General features: G+C 37.9%; 1 protein-coding gene across 4 annotated transcripts in view; it reads right to left on the reverse strand.

Annotated features, from left to right (window-relative positions):
* The window catches only part of LOC130920228 (nucleosome-remodeling factor subunit BPTF-like), a 100,451-nt gene that overhangs the window by 41,803 nt on the left and 44,342 nt on the right, over nt 1-14,306 (reverse strand). For all 4 annotated transcript variants that reach the window (XM_057843275.1, XM_057843274.1, XM_057843272.1 and 1 more), the window contains exons 3-11: nt 12,939-12,990; nt 12,626-12,794; nt 9,360-9,614; nt 8,007-8,195; nt 6,968-7,137; nt 6,240-6,416; nt 5,969-6,150; nt 4,397-4,528; nt 893-1,022 (exon numbers count right to left, since the gene is read on the reverse strand). In XM_057843275.1, the coding sequence (XP_057699258.1) occupies nt 893-1,022; nt 4,397-4,528; nt 5,969-6,150; nt 6,240-6,416; nt 6,968-7,137; nt 8,007-8,195; nt 9,360-9,614; nt 12,626-12,794; nt 12,939-12,990 (1,456 nt within the window). The remainder of the gene's footprint in view (nt 1-892; nt 1,023-4,396; nt 4,529-5,968; nt 6,151-6,239; nt 6,417-6,967; nt 7,138-8,006; nt 8,196-9,359; nt 9,615-12,625; nt 12,795-12,938; nt 12,991-14,306) is intronic.

Below are 14,306 nucleotides of genomic sequence, written 5' to 3' on the forward strand. Positions count from 1 at the left end.
ACCGAGGTACGTACTGAACCGTGACTTGTGCGTACCATCACACCCCTAATACAGTAAACATACTGTAGATATATATTTTAATTTGCAGGTGAGGCTCTGAATATTTTCCCTCTCCTATCTTTGCTCTAGTTGTTTTGATTTCATAATTTATATTTTATATATATCATACAACGTTTATAGACATGTAATTGAAGAAAAGTTTAGGGCAAGTGACTATTTTTGGTAATAAAAAATAAAAACAAATTATTATAATATTGTAACATCTACATGCAAACCGCCCATTTGGTGATGATAATGCATACAAAACATGAAAACAATCCATTAATTTCAATTAATTGTACCCACCTGAATGTCACGAACTGTATGAAAAAAAAAAAAAAAGTTGCCTGAGAGTTTAAGATGACACCCTCCACGCCAAATGCTACTGCTCGCGAGAATGCAAATGCTATGCTAACTCTCCAAGCCACCTAGCATCGCGTTTGCAATGGCGTCACAACCCCCTTCCTGCTCTACTCTCTCAGTGTCTCCCACGTCATTCAACCAAATTGTAGTAACGCGCGCCTTTACATCCTCAGTAACGGTAATGGCATTCGAAGATGGGAAAGGTAACTAATTAGATTACTCACTAATGACAAAAAATAACACCGTTAGTAACGGCATTATACTCTAACACCAATAATAACAACACTGCTGACCACCAACTTTAAAAGCAGGATTTCTACTCAACTATCAGCAATGCTCGCATGAACCACAAGACGTCATTTCAAAGGGGTATTGCGACAGAATGCGCATAGGAGGCAAGTCGAGTCGACCTTACTCAAAATGTCAGCTCCAGTTCAACAAATGCAACAAAATGGTACAAACTTCATGCAGTTTTGTAAATGTGACGTACCTGGTGTTTAACTGGAAAAGTGTATTTGACCCATGTAGCCTGTTGCATCGTCTCTTCTTCCTCCAACTTCCTTTCCCTTTTTTTTACCTTCTCTTTCTCCTCACGCTCCATGGAGGTCATGCGGTTTAACCTGAAAAATAGGTCATGGAATTAACAATGTTAAATCTATTTAAATTAATATGCTTTGGGTGATAAAAAGTATATTGGTTAATAGGAACTCAGTCCTTGGTTTTGTGGCTTGTATCTTTTTTCATCAAAAATGGCAGCCATTAAAACACTCTTCATTCTGTTATTCTCTAAATGACTGTTTGAAAATCTAATCTAAGATCTAAGCAATTACTGGTAGTGTCATTTTTTCTCTCATGGGAGTAGAGGTGATTATATTTGAGGGAGGCATTATTTTTTCTGAAGTGGATGAAACTAGTTGAGTAGTTTTTTTTTTTTTATTGCTGCAGTGAACAGCAATAATGAAAACATTTTTGGGAAATTGAACTATGCGAGAACGAATAATTATTAAAAAACACACCTCCCAGTTGCTATGGATTTACCCATTGATGCTTCTTTGATTCTGGATTGCTTAGATTGTCACTTTATGGTTCCAACTAGGATTGAACGATATTGGAAGAAATTGACATCGCGACTTTTTGGGGGTTTGCAATACTGCGATAACAAAACTAGAAGAATTTTCACCAAAAGACTTGAACAGCTCTTTTTGGAAAGACTGGTTGACTCACCATGACCAAATTGTATTCATAAAATACCATTTAATCTAGGCCGGTGGTTCTTCACCCGGGTTTGATCGAACCCCAGGGGGTTGGTTAAGTCAGTCAATGGGGTTCGGTGAAGCTAATGACACTCGGGCCGTATTTTTGGACGCTGACTTAATCTAGGTAGTTTCAGACCAGGTTTTGGAAACAGGTTAGTCCCTAATTTACAGGCTTTATTCTTCTATTCCTCTATCTGATGGAATGAGAAACTGGTTTGCTCAGTGGAAGGTTGACTATCACTTGGTATGAGGAAGTACGACAGACCTACGGATGGCGCGCACTGCGTGGACATAAAAAACAACATTTGCGTCACATTTTACGCCATAAACGACTTGACTGGAATAAAAGAAAAATAGAAACAATGTGAAATGAATCGAGTTTAATTTCATTTTCCAAAGTGAAAAGAAAATCAAAAGGGAAAATTATTTGTTGCGAATTCACACTGTTTATTGAATTCCTGAGAAGATTCATATACATATATATATATATATATATATATATATATATATATATATATATATATTTTTTTTTTTTTTTTTAAACAAAGACTTTGTGTACTAATTTGGCGATCGCTTTGTGCAGGGTGTTTCATTAAATTCGATATAATTTGAGATTTGAGTAAACATGACAAACTGCACAGTCAAGTTTAATGCAACTAAGCAGGTTTAATGTTGAACAATATCATAAATATTAATATTCCTCCAAATTTGAATGAAAAATTCTAAAATATGCGCATTGGACCAGTCTTGGTTAAGTGGTCTGATGAGGCTGCAGGCTAATGCTGCAACGATTAATCGATTAACCCGAGTATTCGATTAGAAAAAAATATTCGAATCAAATTTTGTCGCTTCAAGTATTCGTTTAATTTAAGTGGCGTTGTAATGGTTTATTTTCAAAGTGTTTACATTTCGTTTATTGATTAGGGTGGTTACATAGCCCTCTGGTCTGCCTCATTTCACATGGCTGAATCCAACTGCTCCCTGTTAAAACCAACGTAAGCTAAGTTGTTGTTTGGGCTAGTGTTTTTTAATGCATTCGTAATTTAGTTTATATGTATATTTAGCCGTTTTTGTGGGAATATGAGTCTGAACCACTTGTTAAGAGCATTGGAAAAAATGTTAGCATTTTATAACATTTAAGCTAGCAGACGTTTGCTATGTAAGTTAGCCAATTGTTCTTTTACTGTACATAGATCCTCATTTATTTATTTTTTATACCGCTTGAGGCTCAGCTCAGGTATTTTAATTTTTCATGTTCCTTATCCGATTACTCGATTATTCGAACTAATTAGTTCATCGATTAATCGACTACTAAAATAATCGATAGCTGCATCCCTACTTCAGGCATAAAGATAAAAAAATACATTTTGGCCTGTTTAAAGACATGCTGTCTAAATGGAGAAATTTGAATGGAAATTCACTTAGTTTTTAGCTTGCTAGCTTACAGGGTTCGGTTAATGCACGTGGGAGACTCATGGGGTTCAATACCTTTAGTAAGGTTAAGAACCACTGATCTAGGCTAAGTGGGTTCATCTATTAATGATGAAGATTTGCTGTACAAGTATATAAAAGGGATCCAGGGGTAGGGTTGGGCATCGAGCATCGATGGGAACCGTTTCTAACAGTCCGATGCTCCCGGAATTGTTCGAAATTTTAAATTTCGATTCCTTGTTTCGATGCTCTGACCGGCAAGTGGAAAAAAAATTGCTCAAATTCAGAGACTGATATTTATATACAAATTAAAATTAACCCTGTGAGAAGTTCATTTAATCTAAAAAAACATCGAGAAGTTAAGACATTAATATAAACTAAGTATTTTTTTTACCCTGCCACTTAAAAGAATCGGAATCGAGAATCGTTCAGAACCGGAATCGAAACGTGGAATCGGAATCTGCACCTAAATCGTTCAATTTCAAACGATGCCCAACCCTATCCAGGGGCCATGCCTCTTGCACACTTACTGCTTCTATTAAGCAAAACAAAAGTTTACATGTTCAAAAAACAAACAAACAAAAAAAAAAACAATTGCACGTCCTGCATGCGCACATCACGATGACGCTGTTCAAACTATGTATTGTGCAGGCCTCGTTCCAACTCTGAAATGTTGGCTACATTAAATGTGGGGTGTTGTGTTCAAGCAGTGGTCGCTGAAAGGCATAAGTGGGTGGTTCTAGTAGCGGACCTGCAGTCTAAATATTATTCCTCGCGGCTAGGGTGGGTCTTTTCATCTGATCTGGTAAGGATCACCACTGGCTGCTGAAACACTCTGACTGACAACACACTTCCTTTGTGCAAACACTGAAGGCTTGGTTCGATCTATCAGCATTTGTAACTGCAGGAAAACTTCATAGAAATCAAGTATCGATGTCTATGAAGTTTGCCATACGTACTCTTTAGGTAAATTCATTATTTTTCAGAAAGGTCTTCACAGCTGAATGATGATTACATTTCCATGCAAATACAGTGGAATCTCGTAATTCGGAACCAACAGAATCCAGATTTAGCAGAGAAAATCCTCAGAAAAATTAATGTCTGTCTGGAACTAAAAACACCAGAGGGTAGTGAGCAAAGTCCTTTCCATAATTGCTGCTGTTGTTTGCTTGGCCCAGTCAACAGACAAAGGCTGATAATAAGAGTTGCGCAGCGATGGGCTCCAGGTTAGCGAGGTTCCACTGTACTTCAATCGATTTTGTGCTTGACGTGTACACAGCAAAACACTGATAACCTGCTCTTTGTACCTGGTGTGGCCAAGTGAATCCTTCCAGACTGGCATGGTTGCCACAGGTTTGATTGCACACTCCATGATGGCCAGAGCCAGGGCAAACTCCCTGGCCTTACTGCACATTTGTACTGCTTTGATCCAATTGGTCCTACAAAACAAACAATTTCTAAACTCCTTTTCTTTACTTTTGGACCATCAGTGTTTATTTTGTTCCAAATAAAAGTACCGTATTTTGCTGACTACAATGCGGACATAAAACCCTTTATCTATGACGGTTCACCTAATGTGTGAATTATTGTTGTGCTAATGACGTCAAACCATTTCATTAGAGCATAACTATTAGAGGTGGGAATCTTTAGACACCTAACGATTCGATTACGATTCAGAGGCTCCGATTCGATTATAAATCGATTATTGCCGCGCTTTTAATGTTTCGTACATTAGTTCCAAAATTGTTCAAAAATCTTCTCAGCCAAAACCAAACTAATATTTCAGTATCAGGTTAACAGTTAAAAACAGTAAATAAAATACTCAAGTCCCCACTGTATCAGCAGCTTTAAACTACATTCAATTAATTTAATGATTTGAATCAACAGTTTAAGTTGTTAAAATTGCCCCCGTTATACCATAATTTCCCTTCTGTCTACTTTTGACATGTCAAAGTTTTAAAACTGTTTCATCATTTAAGATTCAAGTCAAGATTTTGCCGATTTAGGAGTATTTTAGATAAAATGTGAATTAGGTTCGCTACAACAGCCTTCTAGAGAAGTCCACTGCTTTAAGATGGCGGCTGTTTGCAAACGCGACAACTACTAAACGGCAAGTCTGTCATTTCGCATCTAGTTCTCTTTACATGTTCTAACGTAGCCGTCTTCTGTCATTTTGCATCTAGTTCTACATATATGTGATATCTACTGTAGCCGTATGTGGCCGTATGTTTTTAGCAACTAGCAACTGGGCGTTGTTTGAAGCAGCTGTCGGCCGCAGTCAGGTATTATTATTTTTTTATCTAGCGGCATGAGTTAACCATGATATTTACTCTCGGTCCTTTCCTCATTGCGTCCCTAAGACCACGCTGAATGTTTTAATTCTGCTTTATCTGGTATAATTCAATAATCGCAATTTGGATGTTTGTGAATCGTTCTCGTCACATGAGTGACACAACCAGACACTGCTACAATGAAGGCTAACGGCACATAAAATGTCGCAAATTGTGAACATGTGACGAAAACTATGGCGTATTTCTGTCTTGTTTCTCGTCTTGTTAGACAAAAACTGGCTTTGGTGTCCTTATAGTTTAGTCTCCCAAGACACGTCTTTACCTCGTTATCGTCTCGTCATCATAATGAAAGAATTGTTTGTCGACTAAATATTTTCGTTTTAGTCACCGTTGCCAAAAAACAACACCGCGAATGACAAAATGTGTACATTTTGAGCTAATGCGCCTTATAATCAGGTGCGTCTTATGTATGAAAATAAACTTGTGTATTGATGGTGCGCCTTATAGTCCGAAAAATATGCTAAGTAATCAAAAGTGTGCTGAAAAGAGCAACACGATGGCCACATGATGTGCTGCTTATTTCCATACCTGTGTGAGGCCCAGTTATGGTGCATGAATGGTGATGGAACATTGTTTTCCAATTGGATAATAGTCAGCCTTATTGTAGAGATAGTTATAAGCTTGGAACCGTGGATGGACCCATTCCACTTGAATTCCCCTGCTGGAGTCATGCAGAACTTGTGGGAGAGATGCCGCCTTTTGTCGTGATCCTAGTGAACAATGAACATGTATTTCGAAATCATAAGATAATCTATGGGAGTGTCAAAATGGTGTTCTGTGAGTACAGAGCACTACTTGCCTCTCTGTGCTGGTGCTTATTGAGGGCCAGGGTGTTTGTACTGTACTGGTTATGGTAGACACGATATTTGCCCTCCTGACCGAGCTTGAAGTATTGGCAGAGCGTCCCTTTCATCACCACGTCCTTACTGCGTGTGCTGACACGGGTAATGTCACCTTGTGCATTCACTACAAGGATCTATAGACAGGCACAGAAAATGTTTTGTGTTTGTTAAAAGTTTCAAGTAATCAAGAAACACCCTAACAGTTGCTTTATGCTTATAAATGTCCTTCTTTTACATTGGTTGTTTCTGTGGATATTTATGTGAAAAAATGTTTCGTTGTATTCATGGTCACTTTGGTTATATTTTTCTCATATGTTAGTTTTTCCAGTATGTGTTCCCAGAAGATAACGACTTTTTATTTACCTCTTTAAAATAATTTGGGATTTTGGTAATTATTATTAGCAGTACTACCTGTTGATATGGAATGTGTTTGTTTCCCTAGTAAAGGGAACATAAGTGAAAATTACTGCATTATTGCAAATAGTTTTGACTTAATTATGGGTTTGCACCCAGCAAGTGTGAAATTAAAAGTTATGTTATTTGCCTAGTTCTAAAAATGTGTTTGTGAGCAAGCTTTTCTGAATTTCACCCCCATTTTACAATTCATAACAACAGCTCTTATACAAAGTTTCTCTGCACATAATATGATAGCTCAACACCCAGACAATGTCATTCATCTCCTCACCTCTTTTCCTTCCTTGAAGCCCTTGTTGGCCTCATGAAGGGCAGCTGCCACCTGCTGGCTCTTCATCTGGCTCAACTTGCTCTCTGGGTTCCTCAGGCGGGTCACCATACGAGTAGCAGATGACTTCTTTCCACTTGGACATTCACCGTTGCTAGAATCTTTCCCATCTCCTGCGAACACAATGTCAGTTTTAGTCAAGACGGAAAGTGCAAGTAATTTACACCAAAATGTGCAAAATTTGTAACCTCAACCAGCATGGATATTGGTGGAGCAAGTTGTAAGGAAATTAGGGCTGCAGCTATCGAATATTTTAGTAGTCGACTGAACATTCTATCGATTAATGGAGTAATTGGATAAAATATTTTTTATTAGGTAAAGAGCAATTTAAATAAAAATAGTGTATACCTGAGAAAACAAGACATTTCATCTAATATTGAACCATTTTCAGTCAATGTCGTTATTTTCGACGTACAATGTTGAAAACAGCCAACAATTGCATCTCAGACGTGACTAGAAAAAAAAAAAAAAAAAAAGACTAATTCACTGCTTTCACTCAAAAAACCTTTGAATCTTATAAAAAATCTATACATATATTTCTTACCTAAAAATGCCAATACGCTTGATAACACACCACTTTAAAGTTAGGTGTTTATATATATGTTAGCGCTGAGAAGTCTACTGATTTAAGATGGCGGCTGTTTACAAACGCCGCTCACTCTACATATAATAGCTATGAGACGCATCAGATGCTACCTGCTACCACCGTAGCATCATGCAGGCTAGGTTTTAGCAACGTCGGCGTAGTTTGTAGCGGCTGACGGCTGCAGTAAGTTTTTATTTTTTATTGCTTCTTCCTCTACGCACGTGACATCAGCGCATTGTCCCGCAATAAAAGTAGTTCGGGCAAAACGTGATGCTTTGAGCTGGCAAAATTAAACGATTCCTCAAGGTGAATGAAATTACTCAGTTTTTAAACTCGAGTTACTGGAGTTGCTCGAGTATTCGTTTCAGCTCAATAGGAAATGTTATTGTGTCTGACCTGTGTCTTCGAAGCTTGCCAGGGATGACTGGGAGGACTTGTCAGCCAGGTCTGGAGGTTCAGGGCCCCTGGGTGGGACCATCAGGCCCATGCTGCTATTACTGTTCTCCTCAACAATCTGGTTGGGATGGCTGAGACTTGGAACACCATCACCACTAAGAGGAGCAGAGTCTGATGGTAGTTGTTCCGCTGCAGGAAAGAGAAAACAAAACATCTTCACTCAACTTGTGAATGAACAAGACAATTTTGATTAAGCCTGAACGATATATAATTTAAACATGCGCAATAGTCCCATCGCAAAGACGTGCCATAGTTTATTTATTTATTTTTTTAATCCACAAACCTAATGCGCTCGCACAGCCCCCCCCCCAGCTCTTAGTTCCTTAGTCACTGTGGCATTCGCTTATTAAAGTAAACAATGTGGACGGATGTTTGTCTTTGATCTTGCCAGAGAAGCCGACTTCACATGCGCCTCATACGTCAATCATCGTTTAACTTGTTAAATAGTTGCTGCACAAGGAAGCGTGCGCTGGAATGAATGTGTGTCGAGACGTTCAAGGCAGCTGGATATGTTATGTCGTGGCAATAAACGCTAGAAGTGATCTTGAGGAGTTTGTGATTTCTACATGTCACTCCAGGAGTCACAGCCAAGTTAGGTAAACAGAAGCAATTAATAAAGCCAAGCATTTTCTACTACAGTACTTTATTCTTGTTTAAAAATGATTCGGTAGGACAGTAATGTTTAAAACTGATCATAATTATCACATTTGAAGTGCTTAAAAACCATTTATTAAAATATATAATAATATATAATATATATACATTTTTTAAAACCATACTTTGGGGGAAAAAAAGTGAAAAAAAACATGTCTTATATGTACCGCTTTCCAATGCTAAATCTGAATAAATACAACACACACACACACACAATATATATATACATATATTGGGGGGTGGGGGTGCGCTATTTTGCAGTTTTTCACTTATCGCGGTGGGTTCTGGTCCCAACTAAACATGAAAAACGAATTATCACTATACACTGTGGTCACGGTGAATCATCCAAAGTCTTTCCAAACACCTTTTCAAGTCATCTAGTGAAAATCTCGTTGAAAAAAATATCGATTTCTTTTTAATATCGCAAACCCACAAAAAAATCTCAATATTTTTTCTAATATCGTTTAAGCCTAGTTTTAATTAAGTCAACATAAACATGTTAGCCTTGATTGCTTCGACTGGCTGTGGCTTAATATATGGGGATGTCCTGCTTGAGCAGCTTGATACTATAAGTAAAGGCTGTGGCTCCCTCTCCTGGGTAACCACTATACATGCAAGCACTCCCCGCTGATCAATTACCTTCAGTTTTGACATCCTTTTTCTCTCCTTCTGTATCTTCAATTGTCTGCTTGCACTCCTCATTGGTGTTCTCTTCTTTGACGCTTACAACTTGCTGTTCTTCATCAAGCTTGGCGTCTTCATTAGCATTTTTTTCAACATCTACGTCCTCCTTCTCCTGCTCTAGACGAGCTTTAAGGGCCTCCTCAGCTGCCTGTCTTTTTACTTCCGCTAGCTCTTCCTCCTTCTTGGCTCGCAGACGCTCCAGGATCTCCTCTGAATGAAAAAGTGTGAGATTCAAAAGCCATGACATTAAACCAAAAAGTTGGGTTTACATGTTATCATTTGTTGATGCAACAACAATGCAAAGCTGATCAATTGGTTGGCAAGAAGTAGGAGTGGGAACCTCTTGGTACCTCACGATACGATACGATTTGCGATACAAAGCTCACGATAACGATGATCTGACGATATCGCGATACAACGATTTTCGATACATTGGTTAGGAAATCATTCTAGGATACTCTACTAAAAACTATTAAACAGAAAAACAAGCTTATGCTGTGAATTGGAATGAGTTTATCACTAGTAGACGTCCAACACGTTTGAACTTGTAGGGTGACAGCGAATGAACTTCATTCGCTGCCATCCCTCCCACTTCAAACAGATTGAACGTCTATGGTCGTCAGTGGCAGCCAATGCGGCAATGAGGTAATTTTGGGCCATTTAAGGTCATTTACCTGTTGATTTTCAGTTACTTCCTGTTGATTTAGGGTTTTTTTATGGGTCACTTCCTGTTTATTTTGAGTTACAGAACAGGAAGTGACCTGGGAATCACCAAATGAATAGGCAGTGACTCCAACTCAACAGGAAATGACCAGTAAATGAACAGCAAGTGACCTGTTAATGCCCTGAAAATCGGACCGAATGACTGTGAATGCTCTGGTTTAGGGCTGCAGCTATCAAATATTTTAGTAATCGAGTAATCGACTGAAAATTCTATCGATTAATCGAGTAATCGGATAAAACTTTTTTTTTTTAGGTAAAGAGCAATCATAAATATACATGAGAAAAAAAGACATTTAATCCAATATTGAACCCTTTTCAGTCAATCAATGTCTTTATTTTCGATGTACATTGTTGAAAACAGCCAACAATTGCATCTCAGATGTGACAAGAAAAAAAATTAACTGCTTTCACTTAAAAAAACATATTTCTTACCTAAAAATGTAATTACGCTTGATAACACATATCACTTGAAAGCTTCGTGTTTTTCCCACGTGTTTCAATTGAATTTCCATTTGTGTCAAGCTATTTTTAAGTTCTAGTTAAGTTTTAAATTAGTCTATAAACTGTAAGTACTGATAGGATTTTGAGTTTTTGCAGTGTTCAAAATAAATGTATGGTATCTGCTGTTAGGCATGTGCTGGTATGCGATTTTGACGGTACGATAACCGTGGGCAAAAATACAGCGGTTTCACGGTTTTGCATTATAGCTCCAAATGGTGTTATTTTGAGATGTATGGGTTAATTTTTTTTTCCCCATTGAACAGGATTTTTTAAAAAAAATTTCAGAACATAGTTGCAAATTGGAACATGAATATATTGTTAAAATAAATTATCAATTAAAAAAAATATTTATATTTTAAATAAAATTAAAATAAATATAACTTATAGACTATACCCACAGCCACAGCTCAAGTTGCTCAAAATTAGAGCAAGTACAAAATAATTTCCATAAAAAAGTAAAAAACACTTCTGAATAAAATTTCTAAAAAATTCTACTGCATGACTTTTTTTTTGAGGGTGGAAAAGCCCAACTGAAGTTTTGCCATTTTCAGCCAATGTGTCAGCTCTAGTCTACATGATGTCATGCCTATGTGTTAAGAAACAAAGAATTCATAAGTTAATAAGTTAAAAATGTATAAGTTAGTTTAAAGTGTAAATATTGTATTGTAAATATTCCACTTACCATGATTTGAGAGCTCAATAAATTGAAGAAAAGTACGCCTTATGTTTGGAGTATTTTTTTTTGGGTTCACTGGCTGTCTAGCCGATAGTGTCACTTTCACACACAGCAACAAACGGGACAGTAACGTAATATTTATTAGCGCTAAGAAGTCTACTGCTTAAATATGGCGGCTGTTTATTAACACTGCCCAAACGCAGCTGAGTCTGCAATTTCGCATCTAGTCCTAAATGCATGCAATATCTATGAGACGCATCGGACACTACCTGCTACCACACTAGCATCATGCGAGCGCAGTTTTTAGCAACGTCGGCGTAGTTTGTAGCGGCTGTTGGCTGCAGTAAGGTTTTTTGTTTTTTTTATTGCTTCTTCCTCTACGCACGTGACGTCAGCGCCTTGTCCCGCATTAAAAGTAGTCCGGACAAAACTGAGAGAGCTGGCAAAATTATATGATTCCTCGAGGTGAATAAAATTACTCGGATCAGTTTTTAAACTCGAGTTACTCGAGTTGCTCGAGTATTTGTTTCAGCTCTACTCTGGTTTTAAATGAACGAACGTTCCCAGTCTAAATGGATTGGGCGTTAAGCACTGTCAATGGCAGCTTTTTTTTTTTTTTCTTCGATTCCTGACTGGAGCATATCGATAACCTTTTGGGACACAAAGTATCACGATATATCACCATTTCGATATTTTGTCACACCCCTAGCAAGAAGCATCGAAGAGTGTCCACATGTGCCATTCAACAAATTTCACTGTTCGCTCTATTGCATGAAATTTTCTTTATATATATATATTTTTTAAAGAATCTATTTATTTCCTCATTTATTTTCACTTTTTCATACATTTTTTTGTGAACAAGGCAAGGCCAGTTAAGTGATTGCACTGATCATCAACTGGAAAAAATATATTGACTACGCAAAAGAAAACCTAAAACCTGTTAATTGTTCATCAATGAAGTTGTCATATTAGCCAATTGTAGTTCTAACAAACATCCTGTGATTTAAGGGGGGCAAAATGTGGAGAATTGCTTGAATACAAATACAGTAGTGGGGTCTCTGGAGAGTGAAATTAAACAACCGAGTAAATACTTATTTATCTACCTGTTTCTACAAACCTGTTCGTAAGAGCCCAGGTAAACTGTCAGCCCACAGTTATGTAACAATGCAGCTAATTCACATAATAATCACACCCAAGCCAGACTTTTTCAAGTCATAATTTGGCAGTGAGATTGGGCAAAGATCCGCCATGTCCAAGCCCCACTTTGTAAAGGCAAAAACGTGAAGAAAATGGAGTTAAGTGAGAATATAGAGCTCATTACCATTGGCAACATTGAGGAAACACCTGTTGTTGCCCCGAGCCTTGTTGGTAAGGTCTTCTGTGATGTCCATGTGTGCATGAACTTCATCCCGAATTTCCTCGAGGGCAGCATAAAGATCAGCCTCCCAGTATTCCTTATCTAAGCATCCTATGAGCTCAGCTAGCTGGACCTAGGAGAAACAAAGAGGGAGATAGGCTCCTTGTAAAAAAACAAAATACACTACATCTAAACATCTAATGTAGCACAGCATCTATACTGTAATCCAAACAATAACTGAACAACAGACATTTGCCCTAAAAAATGCGTGACTTACCTTCGTACTGTAGTACCAAATTGTTTTATTCTCCTGCTCGCCATCTTCTTCTCTGTTGGGGAAAATGGAGAGGACACATGGGAGATTATTTTTGTAATGAAAAAGGTGGAGTAATGTTTAGTAGGGAGAAACATTCATCAAATAAGATGTGCGTGTGATTAGCTGTACAGTGTTTGATTATTGTGATTCATCCGCCTGAGGGTAACAAGTGGGAACAAAAGTCAACATGAACTTTAAGTGTTCTAAACTGTTCTTTTAAAATAACAACCCCTACCGCAGCATATCATATCCCTCAACTCACACTCAAAGTTTAACACCGACAATAACACAAGGAATTCTTGATCCTACTTGATGTACTGGAACTCCTTATATCTAGCTGCTTCATTTTAAAGTGGCACTGAAGTCATTTTGCAATATTTTAAACTGTTTCTTGCTTAAAATAGGAATGCGCACTAGTTGAAGTGTATTATCTGTGTAGCTTTTTTTTTTTTTTATTACAAACGGTGCTAATTCTGCAAATGGTAGGTTTTGAAACACATCGTGCCTTATTAAAAAAGTACCTCCCCTTTTTGTTCTTACTCCACAGCCACTGATATCGGGAGTGCTAAACACTGACAAAAGCCGATGGAGGTTGACAGTTTCTGGTTCTTAACTGAGCCACATCAAGCATACAGTACATTAATAATGCAGGATTTAAATCAATACATGATCATTTGCTGTGGTTAAGTACAATATATTCTTGTCGCATGACCAGTTCTCATCTTTAATTTTTTCATGCCCTTCACAGGCCCTCCGCCAGTCACAGTTTACCCGTTTGAGACTATACCAGTCGGCTTGCACACAGCAGAAAGTCAGCTTCTGCTCCTGGTCCTCGATTGACTCGCTGGACTGTCCATCCGGCCGGACGAGAGGCACTTTGCCCAGCCTCCTTGCGTGGTTTTCAATCGACTTATCCCCACCCCTATCTGCTGTGCATCTTTTCTGGGCGTCTGCAATACGAAGATGACCTCCAGCCTAGATGCAACGTGTGATTGTGTTGGCGTCAAGTGATATGAAGTTTTATTGAAGTGGAAATAAGTAGCGGTGGGAATGTTGGGGCATCTAACGATTCGATGACGATTCAGAGGCTCCGATTTGATTATAAATGTATTATTGAATTTAAAATTGCTCCCGTTATTCCATAATTTCCCTTCAGTCTACTTTCGACATGTCAAAGTTTGAAAACTGTTTCATCATTTAAAGATAGATTCAAGTTAAGACTTTGCCGATTTAGGAGTATTTTAGATAAAACGTTAATTAGGTTCGCTACAACAGAGCCTTTTAGATAAGCAAGTCTGTCATTTCGCATCTACTAGTCCTTCTTCAAAA

The sequence above is a fragment of the Corythoichthys intestinalis genome, chromosome 8 (genome assembly GCF_030265065.1).
Source record: "Corythoichthys intestinalis isolate RoL2023-P3 chromosome 8, ASM3026506v1, whole genome shotgun sequence".
NCBI lineage: Eukaryota > Metazoa > Chordata > Actinopteri > Syngnathiformes > Syngnathidae > Corythoichthys > Corythoichthys intestinalis.